Consider the following 25,939-nt stretch of genomic DNA (forward strand, 5'->3'; position numbering starts at 1 on the left):
AGCGATGCTCCTCCACCATCAACTCCACTAGTCCGGCCACATTGTCCGGATGCCTGACCACCATCTCCCAAAGCAGTTGCTCTACGAACTAGCACTGAAGCGATGGTCCTCCACCATCAACTCCACTGGACCGGCCACATTGTCCGGATGCCTGACCACCGTCTCCCAAAGCAGTTGCTCTACTCCGAACTAGCACTGAAGCGATGGTCCTCCACCATCAACTCCACTGGTCCGGCCACATTGTCCGGATGCCTGACCACCGTCTCCCAAAGCAGTTGCTCTACTCCGAACTAGCACTGAAGCGATGGTCCTCCACCATCAACTCCACTGGTCCGGCCACATTGTCCGGATGCCTGACCACCGTCTCCCAAAGCAGTTGCTCTACTCTGAACTAGCACTGAAGCGATGGTCCTCCACCATCAACTCCACTGGTCCGGCCACATTGTCCGGATGCCTGACCACCATCTCCCAAAGCAGTTGCTCTACTCCAAACTAGCACTGAAGCGATGGTCCTCCACCATCAACTCCACTGGTCCGGCCACATTGTCCGGATGCCTGACCACCATCTCCCAAAGCAGTTGCTCTACTCCGAACTAGCACTGAAGTGATGGTCCTCCACCATCAACTCCACTGGTCCGGCCACATTGTCCGGATGCCTGACCACCATCTCCCAAAGCAGTTGCTCTACTCCAAACTAGCACTGAAGCGATGCTCCTCCACCATCAACTCCACTAGTCCGGCCACATTGTCCGGATGCCTGACCACCATCTCCCAAAGCAGTTGCTCTACTCCGAACTAGCACTGAAGCGATGGTCCTCCACCATCAACTCCACTGGACTGGCCACATTGTTCGGATGCCCGACCACCGTCTCCCAAAGCAGTTGCTCTACTCCGAACTCAAGAACGGAAAATGGAATATTGGTGGGCAAGAAAAAAGATTGAAAGATAGGCTCAAAGCCAACCTTAAAAACTCTGGAACACACACTGAGAACTGGGTAGCCCTGGCCCTTGAGTGCTCCAGCTGGAGGTCAGCTGTGACCAGCAGTGCTGCAGAATTTGAGGAGGCACGAGTGGAGGGTGAAAGAGAGAAACGTGCCAGGAGGAAGGTGTGTCAAGCCAACCCCGACCGGGACCGCCTTCCACCTGGAAACCAATGCCTTCACTGTGGGAGAATCATAGAATCAAAGAGTTAGAAGAGACCTCATGGGCCATCCAGTCCATCCCCATTCTGCCAAGAAGCAGGAATATTGCATTCAAATCACCCCTGACAAATGGCCATCCAGCCTCTGCTTAAAAGCTTCCAAAGAAGGAGCCTCCACCACACTCCGGGGCAGAGAGTTCCATTGCTGAACGGCTCTCACAGTCAGGAAATTCTTCCTAATGTTCAGATGGAAGATGCGGGTCAAGAATAGCACCTATGAACCCACAAGGAAATGCATAATGGAAGACCATCTTACTCATCCAACGAGGGATCGCCTAAGTAAGTAAGTAAGTTTCTGTAAGTGGTTTTATTACTGGTTAGGTTTTTACAAACTCTGAAAGCCGAACAGATTTATTTTCAAATCCCACTTTTCTTGTTTTTTGCAAAGTCTAAAACATCAGAACAACCAATGAAGGGCTTAGGACTAATTCGGAGGAACCAAACTTTTGTTGACGTTTTCTCTAGTGTTTGTTTTGTTTGTTCTTTGCCCCGGTCATAAATATACAGAAAGGAACAAGGGTTTATTTGTGTGTGTGTGTTTGCTTGTTTTAGGGAACCACGTTTTGGGGGTTGACCCAAATTTGGGGGTGAGGGGGGAGAACAGTATATAAGGCACATGACAGTCTCTGGAAATCACAGGCGCGTTCGCCGACTTAAATTAAACCGCTGTTTCCCTCGCTCCCCCGGTCCACAAAGCTGTACAGGAACACAAATGTTGTGCGGCACGTTTCTCTTCCAAGTCCATCCTCAGTTCCGCCATTCTTCCCCCTACGCTGCGGCTCTAGAACCCGATGCGAGAACGTCTCTAGCAAAATACACTTGGAATTCAACTAAGAATAATTTTTTCTTTCCAAAACGAAAAAGAAAAACGAAAGAAAGGAGGAAAGGGAAACGAGAGTCATCAGAAAAGATTCGTGAGCGTGGTCTGCGGGGGGCTCCGGGATTCGTGGACGTCCAAGGCGCCGGGCACCGAGGTCAAGACCGAGGTGACCGAGGGCATGCTGGGGTTGGTTAAGTCCGTCAAGGTGGTGGGGGTGCTGGAGGGGCTCATGGAGGTGTTGGAGATCTCCGAGGCCGGGCCCGAAGGGGTGCCGGCCTGGAGCGCGCCCTCCGAAGCCTTGTCCACCCCCGTCGTCTCCTGGCGCAGAAGGTTCCGCCGGAATTTGGCACGAGCGTTCTGGAACCAGACCTAGAACCGTCCAAGACAGAGAAGAGGCAGCGTGAGACACAGCCAGGGACTTGGTTGCAGAAGCAAGAGCGAAAGGACCCCGCCTGGGTTCTCCAGGAGTCGGAAGGGTCACTGCCCCCTTGCTTTCGTCCCTTCGTTCTTTTTCCCATCCTTGTTACCTTTCCCCTTTCTTTTCTCTTCCTTCCTTCCTCCTCCTTTCTTTCCCTTCTCTTTCCTTCTTTCTTTTCTCCATTTCCCTATTTTTTCTCCCTTCTCCAGCTCTTCCTTCTCACAATGTTTCTCATGGCTCATTCCCTCCTTCCTTCCTTCCTTCCTTCCTTCCTTCCTTCCTTCCTTCCTTCCTTCCTTCTCTCCTTCCTTCCTTCCTTCCTTCCTTCCTTCACCATTATCTTCTTTCCTTCCTTCCTTCCTTCCTTCCTTCCTTCCTTCCTTCCTTCCTTCACCATTCTCTTCTTCTTTCCTTTCTCAATTTCCCTCTCTTTTCTCTCTTCTCCAGCTCTCTCTTCTCACAATGTTTCTCATGGCTCCTTCTGTCCCTTCCTTCCTTCCTTTGCCATTCTCTTCTTTGTCTCCTTTTTTCCTTTCTCCATTTCCCTCTCCTTTCTCTCTTCCCCAGCTCTCTCTTCTCACAATGTTTCTCATGGCTCCTTCTCCCTCACCTTCCTTCCTTCCTTCCTTCCTTCCTTCCTTCCTTCGCCATTCTCTTCTTTGACTCCTTCTTTCCTTTCTCCATTTCCCTCTCCTTTCTCTCTTCTCCAGCTCTCTCTTCTCACAATGTTTCTCATGGCTCCTTCTCCCCTTCCTTCCTTCACCATTCTCTTCTTTGTCTCTTTCTTTCCTTTCTCCATTTCCCTCTCCTTTCTCTCTTCTCCAGCTCTCTCTTCTCACAATGTTTCTCACGGCTCCTTCCTTCCTTCCTTCCTTCTCTCCTTCCTTCCTTCCTTCCTTCCTTCCTTCACCATTATCTTCTTTCCTTCCTTCCTTCCTTCCTTCCTTCCTTCCTTCCTTCCTTCCTTCCTTCACCATTCTCTTCTTCTTTCCTTTCTCAATTTCCCTCTCTTTTCTCTCTTCTCCAGCTCTCTCTTCTCACAATGTTTCTCATGGCTCCTTCCTTCCTTCCTTCCTTCCTTCCTTCCTTCCTTCCTTCCTTCCTTCCTTCACCATTCTCTTCTTTTACTCCTTCTTTCCTTTCTCAATTTCCCTCTCTTTTCTCTCTTCTCCAGCTCTCTCTTCTCACAATGTTTCTCATGGCTCCTTCTGTCCCTTCCTTCCTTCCTTTGCCATTCTCTTCTTTGTCTCCTTTTTTCCTTTCTCCATTTCCCTCTCCTTTCTCTCTTCCCCAGCTCTCTCTTCTCACAATGTTTCTCATGGCTCCTTCTCCCTCACCTTCCTTCCTTCCTTCCTTCCTTCCTTCCTTCCTTCGCCATTCTCTTCTTTGACTCCTTCTTTCCTTTCTCCATTTCCCTCTCCTTTCTCTCTTCTCCAGCTCTCTCTTCTCACAATGTTTCTCATGGCTCCTTCTCCCCTTCCTTCCTTCACCATTCTCTTCTTTGTCTCTTTCTTTCCTTTCTCCATTTCCCTCTCCTTTCTCTCTTCTCCAGCTCTCTCTTCTCACAATGTTTCTCACGGCTCCTTCCTTCCTTCCTTCCTTCCTTCCTTCCTTCCTTCCTTCCTTCGCCATTCTCTTCTTTGTCTCTTTCTTTCCTTTCTCCCTTTTCCTCTCCTTTCCCTCTTCTCCACTTCTTCCTTCTCAAAATGTTTCTCATGGCTCGCTCCTTCCTTCCTTCCTTCCTTCCTTCCTTCCTTCCTTCCTTCGCCATTCTTCTTTGTCTCCTTCTTTCCTTTCTCCATTTCCCTCTCTCTCTTCTCCAACTCTCCCTTCTCATAATGTTTCTCATGGTTCCTTCCTTCCTTCGCCATTCTTTGTCTCCTTCTTTCATTATCCCTTTTTCTCCCCTTTCTCTCTTCTCCAGCTCTCCCTTCGCACAATGTTTCTCATGGCTCCTTCTCTCCTTCCTTCCTTCCTTCCTTTGCCATTCTCTTCTTTGTCTCTTTTTTTCCTTTCTCCATTTCCTTCTCCTTTCTCCCTTCTCCAGCTCTCAGTGTTCCTTCTGTCCTTCCTTCCTTCCTTCCTTCCTTCCTTCCTTCCTTCCTTCCTTCCTTTGCCATTCTCTTCTTTGACTCCTTCTTTCCTTTCTCCATTTCCCTCTCCTTTCTCTTTTCTCCAGTTCTTCTTTCTCACAATGTTTCTCATGGGTCCTTCTCCCCTTCCTTCCTTCCTTCCTTCCTTGGCTATTCTCTTCTTTGTCTCCTTTTTTCCTTTCTCCATTTCCCTCTCCTTTCTCTCTTCTCCATCTCTCCCTTCTCACAATGTTTCTCATGGCTCCTTCCTTCCTTTGCCATTCTCTTCTTTGTCTCTTTCTTTCCTTTCCCCATTTCCCTCCCCTTTCTCCCCAATGCCAATTACACAATGACAAGATAGACAACAGATAGAGGCATATGTTGGCTTTTCCCATCTTGGAGGCTGTGCTCCGAGAGATTGAGCATCCTAGAGTTGGAGGAGACCCCAAAGGCCATCTAGTCCACCCCCTTTTTTCCAGGCAGGACGACACAACCCATGCCCTTCTGACAGACGGCTATCTCTTTCAGCTCGACAAAACCGTTGCGAGGATGAAATGGCAGGGCGAGAAAATGAAATGGTCTGGAGAGGGAGCTTCCAGTGTACCGACAGCTGCAAAAATTGGCACACAAACTGGGAAGGGTCCAATTTGTAAGGAGGGAGTAAGTACAGTTTGGCAGCCAAAGGACCTTTTCACACGACTACCACAATTAGCGTGCTATAATCCCATTTTAACGTGCCACAGCCAGTGGAGTCCTACACCTCCCTCGTACACCTGTGTGCCAAGTTTGGACCAGGTCCATTAAGCTTTTGTGATACAAATGGACAAACCATACACAAACACACACACACTAATAGTATAATATGCTAGTAGTGAGATATATATATATATATATATATATATATATATATAACACTATAATAATAATAGGTTGTTGTAGGTTTTTTCGGGCTATGTGGCCATGGTCTAGAGGCATTCTCTCCTGACGTTTCGCCTGCATCTATGGCAAGCATCCTCAGAGGTAGTGAGGTCTGTTGGAACTAGGAAAAAGGGTTTATATATCTGTGGAATGACCAGTATTAAAAAAAATCTAAAATTACAACAGCAAAACAATAGAAAGTAAACAATCAGGCACATCTAATCATCTCTCAACAAAAGATTGCCCCAGGCACTGCCAGGCCATCAAATGCTAATCAAGGTGGTCAGTTGAAACATTCTCACCTAGCTCCAGCAGACAAGAGTCCTTTGTCCCACCCTGGTCATTCCACAGATATATAAACTCCCATTTTCCTAGTTCCAACAGACCTCACTACTTCTGAGGATGCTTGCCATAGATGGAGGCGAAACGTCAGGAGAGAATGCCTCTAGAACATGGCCATATAGCCCGCAAAAACCTACAACAACCCAGTGATTCCGGCCATGAAAGCCTTCGACAATACAATAATATAATAATTGTATATTGTATATGACATTTAATATTACTAATAGTATTGCAGTATAGCGGTATAGTATAATATAGTAATATATAATACTAATACTGTGCTAATAATATTTATTTATTTTATTTACTATATTTATATACCGGCCCTCTCAGCCCGCAGGCGACTCAGGACGGTAATATAATAATATTATAATGCAATATAATAATATATAATAGTAATATTGTAATATAATAATACCAATATATTACATATAATACAACTGATAATGTAACATATATACATTTAATTTTGATAATAATATTATAAGGTAATACAATATAATACAATAATAATACAATACAATAATAATATTGTAATAAAATAATACTAATATATTATTAATATAATAATACTAATATATTACAAATTACATATAAACCTACTGATAATATTATATATACATACACATATAATATTGATAATAATATAATGCCATACAATATAATACTATGATAATACAATATAAAAATATATAAAATTAATATTGTAAGATAATAATATATAATAACATTGTAAGACAATAATACTATTATATTACATATAAACCTACTAATTATAATGTCATACAATATATACAATATAATACAATATAATCAATAATACAATATAATCAATAATAATACAATATAATCAATAATACAATATAATCAAAATAATCAATAATACAATATAATCAATAATAATATATTACATATAATAAAACTGATTATATATATATATATATATATAATATTGATAATATTATAATGTAATGCAATAATTATATAATATATAATAATATTGTAATATAATAATACTAATATATTACATATAAACCTACCAATACTATAATATATACATATAATATTGATAATACTATTATAATGTCATACAATATAAAACAATATAATAAATAATAATATTGTAATATATTAATCCCCTGCCACACGTTGCTGTGGCCCAGTCTGTGTATATGTGTTTTGTGTGTGTATATATTTGTGTATATGTGTGTTTGTGCATATATATGTGGTTTTGCGCATGCGTTGTAATGTATTTTTTGGTTTTTTGGCTTTTAAAGTCCCTTCTGCTGTGTTTTTTAGTGTTTTTCTGAGTGATGGTCACTTGTTGGCCTGAGAGGTGTCTTGTGTCCAAATTTGGCAGCCATTCGCTCAGTGGTTTTGGAGTTATGTTCATCCCACAAACGAACATGACATTTTTATTTATATAGATAATACAACTGAGAGCTGGAGAAGAGAGAAAAGAGAGGGAAATTGAGAAAGGAAAGAAGGAGTAAAAGAAGAGTGTAATATATATATATATATATATATACACACACACACACACACACATACATATAATATTGATAATAGTATAATGTAATACAATAATATAATAATATAATAATATGTTATAATATTATAATATAATAATGCTAACATATTAAATATAATACCACTAATAATATATAGAATCACTAGCTGTATCTGCCACGTGTTGCTGTGGCCAACCTTCCCTCTTTCTCCCCTTCTTTCCCTCCTTCCTTCACTCCCTCTTTCCTTCCTTCCTTCCCGTCTTTCCTTCTCTCCTTCCTTCTTTCTCTATTTCTTTCCTTCCTTCCCCCTGCTGTCTCTCTTTTCTTCCTTCTCTCTTTCCTGCTTTCCTTCCCTCTACATCTTCCCCCCTTTCTTCGCTCCCTCTTTCCTTCCTTCTTTCCCTTTTTTCTTTTCTTCTCTCCTTCCTTCTTTCTCTCTTTCCTTCCTTCCCCCTTTTTCATTCTCTTCTGCTGTCTCTCTTTTCTTCTTTCTCTCTTTCCTGCTTTCCTTCCCTCTACATCTTCCCCCCTTTCTTCGCTCCCTCTTTCCTTCTTTCTTTCCCTTTTTTCTTTCCTTCTCTCCTTCCTTCTTTCTCCATCTTTCCTTCCTTCCCCCTTTTTCTTTCCCTCCCTCTTTCTCTCCTTTCTTCCTTTTCTACCTCTGTCCTTCCTTCCTTCTCCCTTTCCTTCTTTCCTTCCTTCCCTCCCTCTTTCTCTACTTCTTCCCCCTTCCTTCGCTCCCTCTTTCCTTCCTTCTTTCCCCTTTTTCTTTCCTTCTCTCCTTCCTTCCTTCCTTCCTTCTCTAACTTTCCTTCCTTCCCCCTTTTTCTTTCCCTTTCTTCCTTCTCTCTTTCCTTCCCTCTTTCTTTACATCTTCTCCCCTTCCTTCGCTCCCTCTTTCCTTCCTTCCTTTCCCCTTTTTCTTTCCTTCTCTCCTTCTTTAACTTTCTTTCCTGTTCCCTTTTTCTTTCCCTCCTTCTTTCTCTCCTTTCTTCCTTTTCTACCTCATTCCTTCCTTCCTTCTCTCTTTGCTTCCATGCTACCTTTTCCCTTTCCTTCTTTCTTTCCCTCTTTCTTTCTTTCTTTTCTCCCCTTATCTACCTCTTTCTTCCCTTTTTTCTGTATTGTCATTTAGCTTTTCGTCATGTAGCTTTTTGGGGCTTTTTAAGTCCCTTCTGCTGTGTTTTTCAGTGTTTTTATGAGTGAAGGACATACATTGGACTGTTAGGTGTCTTGTGTCCAAATCTGGTGTCAATTCATCCCGTGGTTTTTGAGTTCTGTTAATCCCACAAATGGACATGACCTTTTTATTTATATAGATAAGTAAAAAGCATCTAAGTAAAAAAGCACTTTAAAGGAATAGGTAAATCCAATTAGGTAAGAAGATAAGCATGAACATTGTAATGTATTTTCTTTTTTGGCTTTTTAAGTCCCTTCTGCTGCGTTTTGTTGTGTTTTTATGAGTGAAGGATATACATTGGGTGGTTAGGTGTATCGTGTCCAAATCTGGTGTCAATTCCCACAGTGGTTTTTGAGTTCTGTGAATACCACAAACAAACATTACATTTTTATTTATAATAATATATTATGATGATATACTGTTATTATGATGATATACTGTTTTACGATGGTATATTTCTATATTTGGCCCTGTAATGTTTTTGATTCTGAGCTGCTTTGATGAGATCTCCATAAACGCATACATACGTTGACTTTTCTATGGAGAGAGTGCAAAATGAGTGCAAAAAGAGACATTGGTGCTTGTTAGCCATGTTCCCAGGCCTATGCCATCGATCTTACAATGCACTGCAACGCTTCTATTCAACAGCACAAGGAGAACGAGTGGCGCAAAGGTGTTTTCCGACACCTTGACGTTCCTCGGGAGAAGCGTACGATACAAACGCAGCTATACGTTCTTATTAATAATAGACAAGCTCAAAGTTGCACCCAACCGAGCAAAGACTGCCTGAGGGCGCCAATACACACAAGGCTTTAAAATCTCTCTCTCTTTTTGTGCTTCTCAGTTGCATTGCAAAAATGAAACCACGTTGGCCAGAAAGCAAAGCCACCAACATCACAAAGGCCTTGCCTTCTGCAAGCATTATAATATCCCAATCTATATAAATAAAAAGGTCATGTTCATTTGTGGTATTCACAGAACTCAAAAACCACTGGACGAATTGACACCAAATTTGGACACAAGACACCCCTCAGGCCAATGCGTGACCATCACTCATAAAAACACTGAAAAACACAGCGGAAGAGAATTCAAAAGCCAAAAAAAGAAAATACATTACAATGTTCATGCTTATCTTCTTACCTAATTGGATTTACCTATTCCTTTAAAGTGCTTTTTACTTAGATGCTTTTTACTTATCTATATAAATAAAAATGTCATGTTCGTTTGTGGTATTCACAGAACTCAAAAACTTCTGGACGAATTGACACCAAATTTGGGCACAAGACACCTCTCAGGCCAATGCGTGACCATCACTCATAAAAACACTGGAAAACACAGCGGAAGAGACCTCAAAAGCCAAAAAAAGAAAATACATTACAATGTTCATGCTTATCTTCTTACCTAATTGGATTTACCTATTCCTTTAAAGTGCTTTTGACTTAGATGCTTTTTACTTATCTATATAAATAAAAAGGTAATGTTCGTTTGTGGTATTCACAGAACTCAAAAACCACTGGACGAATTGACACCAAATTTGGGCACAGGACACCTAAGAATCCAATGCATGTCCTTCACTCAAAAAATGGATTTTGTCATTTGGGAGTTGTAGTTGCTGGGATTTATAGTTCACTTGCAATCAAAGAGCATTCTGAACCCCACAAACTATGGAATTGAATCAAACTTGGCACACAGTTCTCCCATGACAAACAGAAAATACTGGAAGGGTTTGGTGGGCAGTGTCCTTTGGTTTTGGAGTTGTAGTTCACCTACATCCAGAGATCACTGTGGACTCAAACAATGATGGATCCGGACCAAACTCTACACGAATACTCAATATGCCCAAATGTGAACACCGGTGGAGTTTGGGGAAAATAGAATCTTGACATTTCGGAGTTGTAGTTGCTGGGATTCATAGTTCACCTACAATCAAAGAGCATTCTGCACCCCACCAACGATGGAATTGAACCAAACTTCGCACACAGTTCTCCCATGACCAAGAGAAAATACTGGAAGGGTTTGGTGGACAGTGTCCTTTGGTTTTGGAGTTGTAGTTCACCTACATCCAGAGATCACTGTGCACTCAAACAATGATGGATCGGGATCAAACTTGGCACAAATACTCAATATGCCCAAATTTGAACACTGGTGGAGTTTGGGGAAAATAGAATCTTGACATTTGGGAGTTGTACTTGCTGGGATTTATAGTTCACCTACAATCACAGAGCATTCTGAACCCCACCAACAATAGAATTGGGCCAAACCTCCCAGGCAGAACCCCCATGTGGGCCACAGCAAAGCGTGGCAGGGGACGGCTAGTTCTCTAATATAGGGTGTTTCACAACTGGTGTATGTATGAGTGCAAAATTGCACCCAGAGTGCATACATACATTGACTTATTTTCTATCTATACGCATAATAAAAGGGAAAATATGTCTGCATGTGTGTGGCTGGGGTGTCCACTTCCACAGACAGGCTCCCACTTCCATAAATACATATAAATCTCATTATTCAAGAGACACCAACGGCCATCCCTCCAATGACATGGCAGGTTATAGTGAGTGCCGTGAACATGCCCAAGAGCCCTGCCAATGTCCTCCACGAACACCACGTTGCCCACCACCCAAGAGAAGGCTTTCCTACAGGGACAATTTCATCCTAGATTGTATGTGTTTCCTCCACCACAGACATCCCTGTGTAAATATGTCCAGGAGCCCTGCCAATGTCCTCCACGAACACCACTCTGTCCAAGACCCAAGTGAAGGCTTTCCTACAGGGACAATTTCATCCTAGATTGTGTGTGTTTCCTGCACCACAGATATCCCAGTGTAAACATGTCCAAGAGCCCTGCCAATGTCCTCACCAAATACCACATTGTCCACCACCCAAGAGAAGGCTTTCCTACAGGGACAATTTCATCCTAGACATTATGTGTTTCCTCCACCACAGACATCCCAGTGTAAACATGTCCAAGAGCCCTGCCAATGTTCTCCATGAACACCATTCTGTCCAAGACCCAAGTGGAGGCTTTCATACAGAGACAATCCCATCCTAGACTTTATGTGTTTCCTCCACCACTGACATCCCAGTGTAAACATGTCCAACAGCCCTGCCAATGTCCTCACCAAACAGAAAGTACAGTGAACCCAGACACCAATGGATCGGGACCAAATTAGGCACACATACTTGATATGTTGAGATTTGATTACTGGAGGGGTTTGGGGGGAACTGACCTTCCTTTCTGAGAGTTGTAGTTCACCTACAACCAGAGGAACTGTGACCTCCACCGATGTTGGACCTGGACCACACTTGGCACGCATAAACACCATGACTAACTCTACCTACTGGAAGAGTCTGAAGGGACTGATTCACCATAGTGGGAGTTGTAGTTCACCCACAACCAGAGGAAGTGTGACCTCTACTGATGATGGACCTAGACCAAACTTGGCATGCAGAATTCCCATGACTAACTCCACCTATGGGATGGGTCTGAAGGGACTGACCCACCATAGTGGGAGTTGTAGTTCACCCACAACCAGTGGAACTGTGACCTCCACCGATGTTGGACCTGGACCACACTTGGCACGCATAAACACCATGACTAACTCTACCTACTGGAAGAGTCTGAAGGGACTGATTCACCATAGTGGGAGTTGTAGTTCACCCACAACCAGAGGAAGTGTGACCTCTACTGATGATGGACCTAGACCAAACTTGGCATGCAGAATTCCCATGACTAACTCCACCTATGGGATGGGTCTGAAGGGACTGACCCACCATAGTGGGAGTTGTAGTTCACCCACAACCAGTGGAACTGTGACCTCCACCGATGTTGGACCTGGACCACACTTGGCACGCATAAACACCATGACTAACTCTACCTACTGGAAGAGTCTGAAGGGACTGATTCACCATAGTGGGAGTTGTAGTTCACCCACAACCAGTGGAACTGTGACCTCCACCAATGATGGACCTGGACCAAATTTGGCACGCAGAATCCCCATGACTAACTCCACCTACTGGAGGGGTCTGAGGGGACTGACCCACCATAGTGGGAGTTGTAGTTCACCCACAACCAGAGGAACTGTGACCTCTACTGATGATGGAGCTGAACCACACTTGGCACGCATAATTCCCATGACTAACTCAACATACTGGAAGGGTCAGAAGGGACTGACCCACCATAGTGGGAGTTGTAGTTCACCCACAACCAGAGAAACTGTGACCTCCACCGATGATGGAGCTGGACCAAACTTGGCACGCAGAATCCCCATGACTATCTCCACCTACTGGAGAGGTCTGAGGGGACTGACCCACCATAGTGCGAGTTGTAGTTCACCCACAACTAGAGGAACTGTGACCTCCACCAATGATGGAGCTGGACCAAACTTGGCATGCAGAATCCCCATTACTATCTCCACCTACTGAACGGGTCTGAGGGGACTGATCCACCATAGTGGGAGTTGTAGTTCACCCACAACCAGAGAAACTGTGACCTCCACCAATGATGGAGCTGGACCAAACTTGGCACGCAGAATCCCCATTACTAACTCCACCTACTGAACGGGTCTGAGGGGACTGATCCACCATAGTGGGAGTTGTAGTTCACCCACAACCAGAGAAACTGTGACCTCCACCAATGATGGAGCTGGACCAAACTTGGCACGCAGAATCCCCATTACTATCTCCACCTACTGAACGGGTCTGAGGGGACTGATCCACCATAGTGGGAGTTGTAGTTCACCCACAACCAGAGAAACTGTGACCTCCACCGATGATGGAGCTGGACCAAACTTGGCACGCAGAATCCCCATGACTATCTCCACCTACTGGAGAGGTCTGAGGGGACTGACCCACCATAGTGCGAGTTGTAGTTCACCCACAACCAGTGGAACTGTGACCTCCACCAATGATGGAGCTGGACCAAACTTGGCACACAGAATCCCCATGACTATCTCCACCTACTGAACGGGTCTGAGGGGACTGATCCACCATAGTGGGAGTTGTAGTTCACCCACAACCAGAGAAACTGTGACCTCCACCGATGATGGAGCTGGACCAAACTTGGCACGCAGAATCCCCATGACTATCTCCACCTACTGGAGAGGTCTGAGGGGACTGACCCACCATAGTGCGAGTTGTAGTTCACCCACAACCAGTGGAACTGTGACCTCCACCAATGATGGAGCTGGACCAAACTTGGCACGCAGAATCCCCATTACTATCTCCACCTACTGAACGGGTCTGAGGGGACTGATCCACCATAGTGGGAGTTGTAGTTCACCCACAACCAGAGGAACTGTGACCTCCACCGATGATGGAGCTGGACCAAACTTGGCACGCAGAATCCCCATGACTATCTCCACCTACTGGAGAGGTCTGAGGGGACTGACCCACCATAGTGCGAGTTGTAGTTCACCCACAACTAGAGGAACTGTGACCTCCACCAATGATGGAGCTGGACCAAACTTGGCACGCAGAATCCCCATTACTATCTCCACCTACTGAACGGGTCTGAGGGGACTGATCCACCATAGTGGGAGTTGTAGTTCACCCACAACCAGAGGAACTGTGACCTCCACCGATGATGGAGCTGGACCAAACTTGGCACGCAGAATCCCCATGACTGTCTCCACCTACTGGAGAGGTCTGAGGGGACTGACCCACCATAGTGCGAGTTGTAGTTCACCCACAACTAGAGGAACTGTGACCTCCACCAATGATGGAGCTGGACCAAACTTGGCACACAGAATCCCCATTACTATCTCCACCTACTGAACGGGTCTGAGGGGACTGATCCACCATAGTGGGAGTTGTAGTTCACCCACAACCAGTGGAACTGTGACCTCCACCGATGATGGACCTGGACCAAACTTGGCACGCAGAATCCCCATTACTAACTCCACCTACTGAACGGGTCTGAGGGGACTGACCCACCATAGTGGGAGTTGTAGTTCACCCTGCAGCCAGAGAGCAGGCTCAACCCTACCAATGATGCATCTAGAGCAAACTTGCTGAACATAACAATGGGGGAGAGGGAGCTTCCTCAATACCAAAGTCAGCATTATCCCTGCCATAGTACTTTCAGTTTCGATCTATGGTTACGAAAGATGGAGAGCGAAGGAAGATGACAAGAAGAAGAGAACGAATCTAATCTGAAATATGAGGCTGGAGAAGAGGAGAGTCCTGCAGACAAACGAGTGGGCCTGACAGCCAATTAAGGCTGGGTTGTCCCTGGAAGCACAAAACAATTAGGCTATCCTGCTTTGGACACATCAGGACTCATTGGAAGAGACATTCATCCACGCTCAGCAAAACGGAAGAGAGTGCGGCGGAAGGAAGACAACATTAGGCAGTGGTCAGAAAGGTCTGACATTGGCTCAGAAAGGAATTCACGGCCCAAACAAGGTCACAAAGGACCAGATCGCTTGAGGGTCAGAGATTTATAAGCTTGCAATACATCCAATGCAAATATCCACCAAACAACATGAGTGGTCTCTAATTTTAAAAAGTTCCCACCATCATGTTCTCCAGATTTGTTCAAGTTTTAGCAGTTGTTGAGTTTGGGAGTTGTAGTTCACCTACATCCCGAGAGCACTGTGGACTCAAACAATGTTGGATCTGGACCAAACTTGGCATGAATACTCAATATGCTCAAATGTGGAGTTTGGGGAGAATAGACCTTGACATTTGGGATTTGTAGTTGCTGGGATTTATAGTTCACTTACAATTATTATTATTATTATTATTATTGACCTTGAGTTTGGGAGTTGTAGTTCACCTACATCCCAAGAGCACTGTGGACTCAAACAATGATGGATCTGGACCAAACTTGGCATGAATACTCAATATGCTCAAATGTGGAGTTTGAGGAAAATAGACCTTGACATTTGGGAGTTGTAGTTCACCTAAATCCAGAGAGCACTATGGACTCAAACAATGATGGATCTGGACCAAACTTGACACGGATACTCAATATGGCCAAATGTGAACACTGGTGGAGTTTGGGGGAAATAGAATCTTGACGTTTGGGAGTTGGAGTTGCTGGGATTTATAGTTCACGTACAATTATTATTATTATTATTATTATTATTGACCTTGAGTTTGGGAGTTGTAGTTCACCTACATCCCAAGAGCACTGTGGACTCAAACAATGATGGATCTGGACCAAACTTGGCATGAATACTCAATATGCTCAAATGTGGAGTTTGGGGAAAATAGACCTTGACATTTGGGAGTTGTAGTTGCTGGGATTTATAGTTCACTTACAATTATTATTATTATTATTATTATTATTATTATTATTACAATCAGAGAGCATTCCGAACTCCACCAATGAGGGAATTGAACCAAACTTGGCACACAGTTCTCTCATGACCAACAGAAAATACTGGAAGTGTTTAATGGGCATTGACCTTGAGTTTGGGAGTTGTAGTTCACCTACATGCAGAAAGCACTGTGGACTCAAACAAGGATGGATCTGGACCAAACCTGGCATGAATACTCAATATGCTCAAATGTGGAGTTTGCGGAAAATAGACCTTGACATTTGGGAGTTGTAGTTGCTGGGATTTATAGTTCACTTATTATTGTTATTATTATTATTATTATTATTATTATTATTATTACAATCAAAGAGCATTCTGAAGTCTGCCAATGATGGAACGGAACCAATCTTGGCGCACAGAACTCCCATGACCAAGAGAAAATACTGGAAGGGTTTAATGGGAATTGACCTTGAGTTTGGGAGTTGTAGTTCAACTACATTCAGAGAGCAATGTGGACTCAAACAATGTTGGATCTGGACCAAACTTGGCAGGGATACTCAATATGCCCAAATGTCAACACTGATGGAGTTTGGGGAAAATAGACCTTGACATTTGAGAGTTGTAGTTGCTGGGATCTATAGTTCACCTACAATCAAAGAGCATTCTGAACCCCACCAACGATAGAATTGGGCCAAACTTCCCACGCAAAAAATACTGTGTTTTCTTATGGTCTTTGGAGATCCTTCTGACACTACCTCATGACCGCCCCGCAAAGGGGTCCTGACACCCAGGTTGAGAACTGCTGGTACAGATGTTGGTGAGCTAAGGTACCTCAATAATTTATTTGCATTGCAGACCCGTTGGTTTCAATGTGTTCTGTGCATCTTGATCACGCCAACTGGAATGGCACACGATCTGAGCCAAAGTTGGCAGCTCGAATTCACAAGAGAGCCCCTTGAGATACAGGAATCAGGCTTTGCAAGAGTGTGAGATGCATTTCGTGACATGGGAAGTCAGTGCTATGAGCAAACCGGAGGCTCAACCAGCCCTTCTTAGGTAATTCAACCAGGAGGGATTCCCTGCAAGATGTGGCCAACATGGCTTGCTATGAAAGCCACATCACAGTTGTGTGGCCCACTGTTTCGAAGACCTTGAAAAGGAACACAATCGGGCACATGCCCCGGGTTGCCCAGATCTCATTGGGACCACTGCCTGCCTACTTTCTCCCTTCTCCAGCCCTTCTTTCCTCCTTTCCCCACATGCACAGATCATCTTTCTTTCCCAGTGACTTGACAGAGGGCCACTTCACCTAGCAACAGCCTTTGTGGCGTAAACAGTCAAACGTACATACATACTTTTACATGTATACATTTACTTTATTCTTATCCCGCTATTCTCCCAATATAGGGACTCAAGGCAGCTCAGGATAAAAATGTCACCTTTCTATCCCAGTGACATCACAGAGAGCCACTTCACCTAGCAATAGCCAATCTAGTGACACCATAGAGGGCCACTTCATCTAGCAATAGTCAATACTTCACCTAGCAATGGCCAACCCAGTGACATCACAGAGGGCCACTCACCTAGCCGCAACCAATCCTTAAACTAGCAGCAGCCAATCTAGTGACATCACAGAGGGCCACTTCCCCTAGCAACAGCTAATCCTGTGACATCACAGAGGGATACCTCACCTAGAAACAGCCAATCTTGTGACATCACAGAGGGCCACTTCACCTAGCAATAGTCAATCATAGAATCATTGAATCAAAGAGTTGGAAGAGACCTCCTGGGCCATCATCCAGTCCAACCCCATTCTGCCAAGAAGCAGGAATATTGCATTCAAATCACCCCTGACAGATGGCCATCCAGCCCCTGCTTAAAAGCTTCCAAAGAAGGAGCCTCCACCACACTCCCTCCGGGGCAGAGAGTTCCACTGCTGAACGGCTCTCACAGTCAGGAAGTTCTTCCTCATGTTCAGGTGGAATCTCCTCTCTTGTCGTTTGAAGCCATTCTTCCATTGCGTCCTAGTCTCCAAGGAAGCAGAAAACAAGCTTGCTCCCTCCTCCTCCCTGTGGCTTCCTCTCACATATTTATTATACATGGCCCTCATTATATCTCCTCTCAGCCATCTCTTCTTCAGTCTAAACATGCCCAGCTCTTTGAGCCGCTCCTCATAGGGCTTGTTCTCCAGACCCTTGATCCTTTGAGTCGCCCTCCTCTGGACACATTCCAGCTTAGAGTCAATATCTCTCTTGAATTGTGGTGCCCAGAATTGGACACAATATTCCAGATGCGGTCTAACCAAATCCTTCAACTAGCAGTGGCCAATCCAATGACATTTCAGAGGGCCACTTCACCTAGCAGTAGCCACTCCACCTAGCAATAGCCAGTCCAGTGACATTACGGTGATACCTCACCTAGCAACAGCCAACCCATTGACATCACAGAAGGCCACTGCACCTAGCAACACCCAATCTAGTGACATCACAGAGGGCCACTTCACCTAGCAATAGCCACTCATTCACCTAGCAATAGCCAATCCAGAGACATCACAGAGGGATACCTCACCTAGCAACACCCAATCCAATGACATCACAGAGACCCACTTCACCTAGCAGCAGCCTTTGTGGTACAAATGGACAAATACACACACACACTCACACATTTTGACTTTTCATATCTACGTATAGATAGGCAACGTGGATTTTGAAAATAGAACTTTCTAGTCCCCTCTTTTCCCTCCTAATAAGTACTTTCAGGTCACAACGTGAGTTGCAGGTGGGAACCAGGGTTCTGCCTTTCCTTTCGTGCTCCACAACTACAAGAGCCATGTTCCTGTGGGGACCAGCATTTCTAAATAGAGACCATGGAGATTTGCTTTCCACCAAACAGGGAAAAGGACGGGGGAAAGGCTTCGAACCCTCTGTGGCATCTCCGTGGAAGAAGGTGCACCTGAGGAGGCTTTTCTGCCTGGCACAAGAGGCGTCCTCCTCCGACAGGTGGGCTGTCCTTACCTGGAGCACTCTCTTGGTCAAGCCCGTTTTCTGAGCCAGCTGTTTCAAGTCCTTGGCGTCCGGGTTGTGGTTAATAGCAAAATAAGACTTCATTGTCCGCAACTGATGGTGTTTGAAGGAGGTCCGCATGCGCTTCGTTTTCTGGTTGCTGGGGTATTGCTGGTCGCGGTCCAGGTGGTCCCCGTCGTTCTCGTTGCAGCTCAGGGCTGGAGGAGCAGCCAGGGAGGAAGAAAGAAAGAAAGAAAGAAAGAAAGAAAGAAAGAAAGAAAGGGACACGTCAATACAAGGATGGGCAGGCAAACAGGCACCACACGGAGAAAGCACTCCTATGCCTGACCTTTCTAGAATCCAGAGCTTTGCAGTATCAGCAAATAATGCATGCAGATCCCAGTAGGGTGGCCTTTTGTGCTAATTTTGTTTGTGTTTACGTGCAGGCCAAGGACTTGAGGCACTGCACCCAGTGTGCCCATCACCACTGGGACCACCTTAACTGGTCTTTGCAGTTCAATCTTTACATCCTCGCATCGTGTCAGCTTATCCAGTTGTATTATTATTATTATTATTATTATTATTATTATTACTACCTCACTTTATCTCTCCTGTGGGAGGGTCAAAGCGGCTTAACATAAAAGCATCAGCATACAATTGAAAACACACAAATATGCAAACATCCAAACAGGATTCAAAATAAATAGTCTTTAAAAATTCCCAGTGGAAAAAAAAATTAAAACCTATTTGAATTTAAAAACCACATCGTGTCAGTTTTTCCAGTTGTATTATTATTATATTATTATTACTAGCCGTCCCCTGCCACGCGTTGCTGTGGCCCAGTCTGTGTACATGTGTTTTGTGTGTGTATATATATTTGTGTATATGTATATGTGTGTATATATATGTGTGTGTGTGTGTGTGTGTGTGTGTGTGGTTTTGCACAGGCGTTGTAATGTATTTTTTTGTTTTTCTGGCCTTTTAAGCCTCTTCTGCTGTGTCTTTCAGTGTTTTTATGAGTGATGGTCACTCCTTGGCCTGAGAGGTGTCTTGTGTCCAAATTTGGTGTCCATTCGCCCAGTGGTTTTGGAGTTATGTTCATCCCACAAACAAACATTACATGTTTATTTATATAGATTACTAGCTGTACCCGCCACATGTTACTGAGGCCAACCTTCCCTCCCTCTTTCTTTCTTTCTCTCCTTCCTTCCTTCCTTCCTTCCCTCCCTCTTTCTTTCCTTCCCTCTTTTTCTTTCCCTTCTTCCTTCTCTACCTGTTTCTTTTCTCGCTTCCTTAGCCCTTTGGTTCCATCCTTCCTTGTCTCTTTACTTCCTTCCATCCCTCCCTCCCTCTTTCTCTCTTTCCTTCCTTCCCTCTTTTTCTTTCCCTTCTTCTTCCTTCCTTCTCTACCTGTTTCTTTTCTCGCTTCCTTAGCGCTTTTGTTCCATCCTTCCTTGTCTCTTTCCCTCCCTCCCTCTTTCTCTCTTTCGTTCCTTCTCTCCTTCCTTCCCTCTTTCACTTTTTTATTTCCTTCTCTCCTTCTTTCCCTCTTTCTCTCCTTCCTTCTCTCCTTCCTTCCGCCTTTCTGTGTATGTGTTTTGTGTGTGCATATATGTGTGTATATATTTCTGTATATATTTGTGTATATGTGTACATATGTGTGTTTGTGTACATATGTGGTTTTGTGCATGCGTTGTAATGTTTTTTGTTTTTTTGGCTTTTTAAGTCGCTTCCGCTGTGTTTTTCAGTGTTTTTATGAGTGATGGTCACTCGTTGGCCGGAGAGGTGTCTTGTGTCCAAATATGGTGTCAATTCGTCCAGTGGTTCTTGAGTTATGTCAATCCCACAAATGAACATTATAGACAAGCTGTACCCGCCACACATTGCTGTGGCCAACCTTCCCTCTTTCTCTCCTTTCCCTCCTTCCTTCATTCCCTCTTTCCTTCTCTTCTTCCTTCTTTCTCTATCTCTTTCCTTTCTTTCCCCTTTTTCTTTCTCTTCTGCTGTCTCTCTTTTCTTCCTTCTCTCTTTCCTTCTTTCCTTCCCTCCCTCTTTTTCAACATCTTCCCCCTTCCTTCACTCCCTCTTTCCTTCCCTCTTTCCCTTTTTTCTTTCCTTCTCTCCTTCCTTCCCCTTTTTTATTTCCCTCCCTCTTTCTCTCCTTTCTTCCTTCTCTACCTCATTCCTTCCTTCCTTCTCTCTTTGCTTCCATGCTTCCTTCTCCCCTTCTTTCTTTCTTTCTTTCTCCCTTTCCTTCCTTCTTTCTTTCTTTCCCTCCCTGTTTCTTTCTTTCTTTCTTTTTTCCCTCCCCTTCCCTCCCTCTTTCTTCCTTTTTTTTCTGTATTGTCGTTTAGCTTTTCATCATTTAGCTTTTGGGGGCTTTTTATGTCTCTTCTGCTGCATTTTGTTGTGTTTTTATGAGTGAAGGACATACTTTGGGTTGTTAGGTGTCTTGTGTCCAAATTTGGTGTCAATTTGTCCAGTGGTTTTTTGAGTTCTGTTAATCTCACAAACGAACATCACATTTTTATTTATATAGATTATTAATACCTCACTTTATCTCTCCCGCAGCTTAACATAAACGCATCAGCATACAATTGAAAATAGACAAATATGCAAACATGAACAATCTTTAAAATTCCCAGTGAAAAACCATTAAAACCTATTTGGTAGGCTTGGGCGGTTTCGTTCGTTTATTTCGTAATTCGTTATTAATTCGTATTTAAATTAGCTTACGATCCAATATTGAACCATGCAGGAATAGTGTGAGGAGTAAATTAGATTCGAAACAATTTTTTCAATTTATTTCGTTATTATTTCGTAATTATTTCGTAATTGTTTCGTAATTATTTTCGCATGTCTGGTGCAAGTTTTATAGTTGTTGTGTGTTTTATCACACCAACAGTCAACAACAGAGGGAGAGGGAAGCTTCAGAAGTTCCTCCTGTCCCATTTGGAGGCTTTTTTAGCATATTGTGCAATCGCGTCCACCATTAACGAATCAATTCGTAATTATACGAAATTTTGTAAATTTCAAATTAAAAGGAAAATTTCAGAATTCTTTAAAAAAACGAAACGTGATGGACCCCTAAAAACGAAACAAGTTTAGAAACATTTTTTTCCGTTGTTACCCATGCCTACTATTTGGATTTGAAAACCACATCACCTCCTGACTTCATCTTAAAATCCTTCATCTTTAACAGCCTGCTTGAATCAAAACTACAGCTCTCCTGTCATCAAAACTTCTGCATTTCCCCATCAAACATCCAAAAAAAGACAATGGAATAGAAGCATGAAATGGGGCACAAGGAGAAAAATCCAACATGGAGAAAAGGGTTGTACGCTTAACCAAAAGCTCTCTCCATACTTTGGAGAGCAGAGGTTGGAGGAGCTACAAGGACCTCCAAGTTGTCTATTTCCCTCCCATTAAATCCCCAATTCCCTTGAAGTAATCTGTTTGGAGGAGTCGTCCTTTCCAGGCGTTTCCGGGAGACAATTTAGATCAAGATGGGCTCATAATGAAGAAACAAAGAGCGCTCACAAGACGGAGCAAAACAGACCTCGATCTGCACACACGGTTTTTGCAAAGGCGGGCAAGAGACGCAAACACACTTCCCAACCAATTCTGCTTGCAATAAGGAATCCAGAGAGGGGAAATCAATCAGCAAAGGCACTGCCTCTTGGAGTCTTCTCTTCCCAGTTCGGTTTCCCTTCCCTTTATTTTTATTATTATTATTATTATTATTATATCACAGGAGCTGTCTTCATAGACCTGTCAGCGGCTTATGAGACTGTGAACCACCGCTGCCTCCTCCTGAGAAAAATGTATAATCTCACAAAGGACGACCACCTCACCCGCCTCATAGGAAACCTGCTACAAAACAGGAGCTTTTTTGTTGAGTTCCAGGGCCAGAGAAGCAGATGGCGGAAACAGAAGAACGGCCTGCCTCAGGGGAGCGTGCTTGCTCCATCCATGTTCAACATCTACACAAATGACCAGCCACTGCCAGAAGGGACAGAGAGGAAGAACTTCCTGACTGTGAGAGCCGTTCAGCAGTGGAACTCTCTGCCCCGGAGGGAGTGTGGTGGAGGCTCCTTCTTTGGAAGCTTTTAAGCAGAGGCTGGATGGCCATTTGTCAGGGGTGATTTGAATGCAATATTCCTGCTTCTTGGCAGAATGGGGTTGGACTGGATGGCCCAAGAGGTCTCTTCCAACTCTTTGATTCTAGGATTCTATGATTCTATGAGAGCTTCATATATGCTGATGATCGTGTCATCACTGCTCAAGCAGGGAGCTTTGAGATGGTTGAACAGAAGCTCTCCGAAGCTCTAGGTGCTCTAACTGCCTATTACAGGGAAAACCAGCTGATCCCTAATCCATCTAAAACACAGACATGTGCCTTTCATCTCAAGAACAGACAAGCATCCCGAGCTCTGAGGATTACCTGGGAACAAATCCCACTGGAGCATTGCAGCGCACCCAAGTACCTGGGAGTCACTCTGGACCGTGCTCTGACCTACAAGAAGCACTGCCTGAACATCAAGCAAAAAGTGGGTGCTAGAAACAATATCATACGAAAGCTGACTGGCACAACCTGGGGATCACAACCAGACACAGTGAAGACATCTGCCCTTGCGCTTGGCTACTCTGCTGCTGAGTATGCATGCCCATTGTGGAACACATCTCACCACGCTCAAACAGTGGACGTGGCTCTTAATGAGACATACCGCATTATCACGGGGTGTCTGCGCCCTACACCACGGGAGAAATTACACTGCTTAGCCAGTATTGCACCACCTGACATCCACCGGGAATTAGCAGCCAATAGTGAAAGGACCAAGGCAGAGACATCTCCAGCTCATCCCCTGTTTGGGTATCAGCCAGCACGTCAATGACTCAAATCAAGAAATAGTTTTCTTAGATCTACAGAGACACTCGCTGGAACACCCCAGCAAGCGAGAGTCCAAAAGTGGCAGGCTCAAACCCAGCACCTCAATCCGTGGGTGATACCAGATGACAGACTCCCCCCTGGACACACAGAAGACGGGGCAACTTGGAAGGCGCTGAACAGACTGTGCTCTGGCACCACGAGATGCAGAGCCAACCTCAAGAAATGGGGCCACAAAGTGGAATCCTCGACATGCGAGTGCGGAGAAGAGCCAACCACTGACCACCTGCTGCAATGCACCCTGAGCCCTGCCACATGCACGATGGAGGACCTTCTTGCGGCAACACCAAAGGCACTCCAAGTGGCCAGAGACTGGTCAAAGGACATTTAATCAGCTACTAAGTTTGCAAAATTTGTGTAGTTTTTTTATCTGTTTGTTTGTTTTGTTCTGTTAGAAATGTAACACAATGTTCTGGTTGCGGATGACACGATAAATAAATTATTATTATTATCCCATTTGTTTTGGGAATGGGATCTATGGAAATGCAGGCGCCGGCCTCGTGTGATGCCCCTCGCTCACCCTTGGCCATTATTTACCTTCTCTTCCAAAACGACTCCAAGCAAAAGAAATAAAAGGAGGAGGGAAATGAGATCAAATACCTGCCGAGGGAGTATTAAAATGGGAATAATTGATCCAGCTGTCTAAACACATCTGCCCAGGCTGTTACCGTTGTCCATTATCTCACATCCAATATACTGACACAGCTTTAGATTAAATGCAGATTATTTCCTTTATTGAACGTTTACTGAGTAAATAAAGGGCCAAGGGAGAGTCAAATGCGGGGATTAATGAACTGATTGGAATTAGCGGAGATGCCGTATAGGTGTATTCAAATGCTGGGCTGTCCAGATCTTGAACCAGTGCTTGGCCGCTGTGTCGGACTGGATGAGGGCGAACAAATTGAAACTGAATCCAGACATGACAGAGGTCCTACTGGTCAGTCGCAAGGCCAAACAGTGCATAGGATTACAGCCTGTGTTGGACGGAAGGGGTGACACTCCCCCTGAAGACTCAGGTTCGCAGCTTGGGAGTGATCCTGGCCTCATCGCTGAGCCTGGAACCCCAAGGGAGCTTGTGCGCCAGCTGCGCCCGTACCTTGGGAAGTCTGACTTGGCCACAGTGGTCCATGCTCTGGTTACATCCCAAATGACAACGTCGTCTGTGCGCATTCAGAAGATCTGCAAGCCACTTTAAACACCTTTGCAGAAGCATACGAGAAGCTCGGCTTGTCACTGAACATCGAGAAAACCAAAGTGCTGTTCAAGCAGACACCAGCCAATCCCTCTCCAAGGCCAGAGATACAGACTAATGGTGTAACATTAGAAAATGTTGACCATTTCCACTCCCTTGGCAGCCACCTCTCCACCAAAGTCAACATCGACACCGAAATACAACACCGCCTGAGCTCTGCGAGTGCAGCATTTTCCCGAATGAAGCAGAGAGTGTTTGAGGACTGGGACAGCCCTAGGGAGACCAAGGGGCTTGTCTATAAAGCTATTGTCCTCCCAACCCTGCTCTACGCCTGTGAAACGTGGACTGTCTACAGACGTCAACATTTTACTCTGAAATACAGCACCGCCTGAGCTCTGCGAGTGCAGCATTCTTCCGAATGAAGCAGAGAGTGTTTGAGGACCGAGACAGCCCTAGGGAGACCAAGGGGCTTGTCTATAAAGCTATTGTTCTCCCAACCCTGCTCTACGCCTGCGAAACGTGGAAAGTCTACAGACGTCACATGCAACTCCTGGAACAATTCCATCAGTGCTGCTTCCGGAAAATCCTGCAAATCTCTTGGGAAGACAGGCAGACAAACGTCAGTGTGCCGGAAGAAGCAAAGACCACCAGCATTGAAGCGATGGTCCTCCACCATCAACTCCGCTGGACCGGCCACATTGTCGGGATGCCCAACCACCGTCTCCCAAAGCAGTTGCTCTACTCCGAACTCAAGAATGGAAAACGGAGTGTGTCCAGGTTGGTTCCTCAGGTGCTCTGCTATGGCTATGAGAACACAGAAATGCTGGACCACTCTCACAACCACCATGGCAGACTACACAGAGAAGCCATTGAAATCCACAAGCATGTGAACAATTTCAACAGAAAGGAAGAGACCATGAAAATGAACAAAATCGGGCTACCAGTATTAAAAAACTGTAAAATTACAACAGCACAACAACAGAGAGGAAACAAACAAGGACATCTAATCACCTCTCAACAAAAGATTGCTCCAGACACTTCCAGGCCATCAAATGCTAATCAAGGTGGTC

General features: G+C 44.6%; 1 protein-coding gene across 3 annotated transcripts in view; it reads right to left on the minus strand.

Moving 5' to 3' along the window:
- Nucleotides 1–1,489: 1,489 nt before the first annotated feature.
- Nucleotides 1,490–25,939, minus strand: part of LHX2 (LIM homeobox 2) — an 81,535-nt gene continuing 57,085 nt past the window's right edge. For all 3 annotated transcript variants that reach the window (XM_060757615.2, XM_060757614.2, XM_060757613.2), the window contains exons 4-5: nt 18,742–18,947; nt 1,490–2,390 (exon numbers count right to left, since the gene is read on the minus strand). In XM_060757615.2, the coding sequence (XP_060613598.2) occupies nt 2,103–2,390; nt 18,742–18,947 (494 nt within the window). In that variant the 3' untranslated portion in view covers nt 1,490–2,102. The remainder of the gene's footprint in view (nt 2,391–18,741; nt 18,948–25,939) is intronic.

Source organism: Anolis sagrei, chromosome 11 (genome assembly GCF_037176765.1).
Source record: "Anolis sagrei isolate rAnoSag1 chromosome 11, rAnoSag1.mat, whole genome shotgun sequence".
Lineage (NCBI taxonomy): Eukaryota > Metazoa > Chordata > Lepidosauria > Squamata > Dactyloidae > Anolis > Anolis sagrei.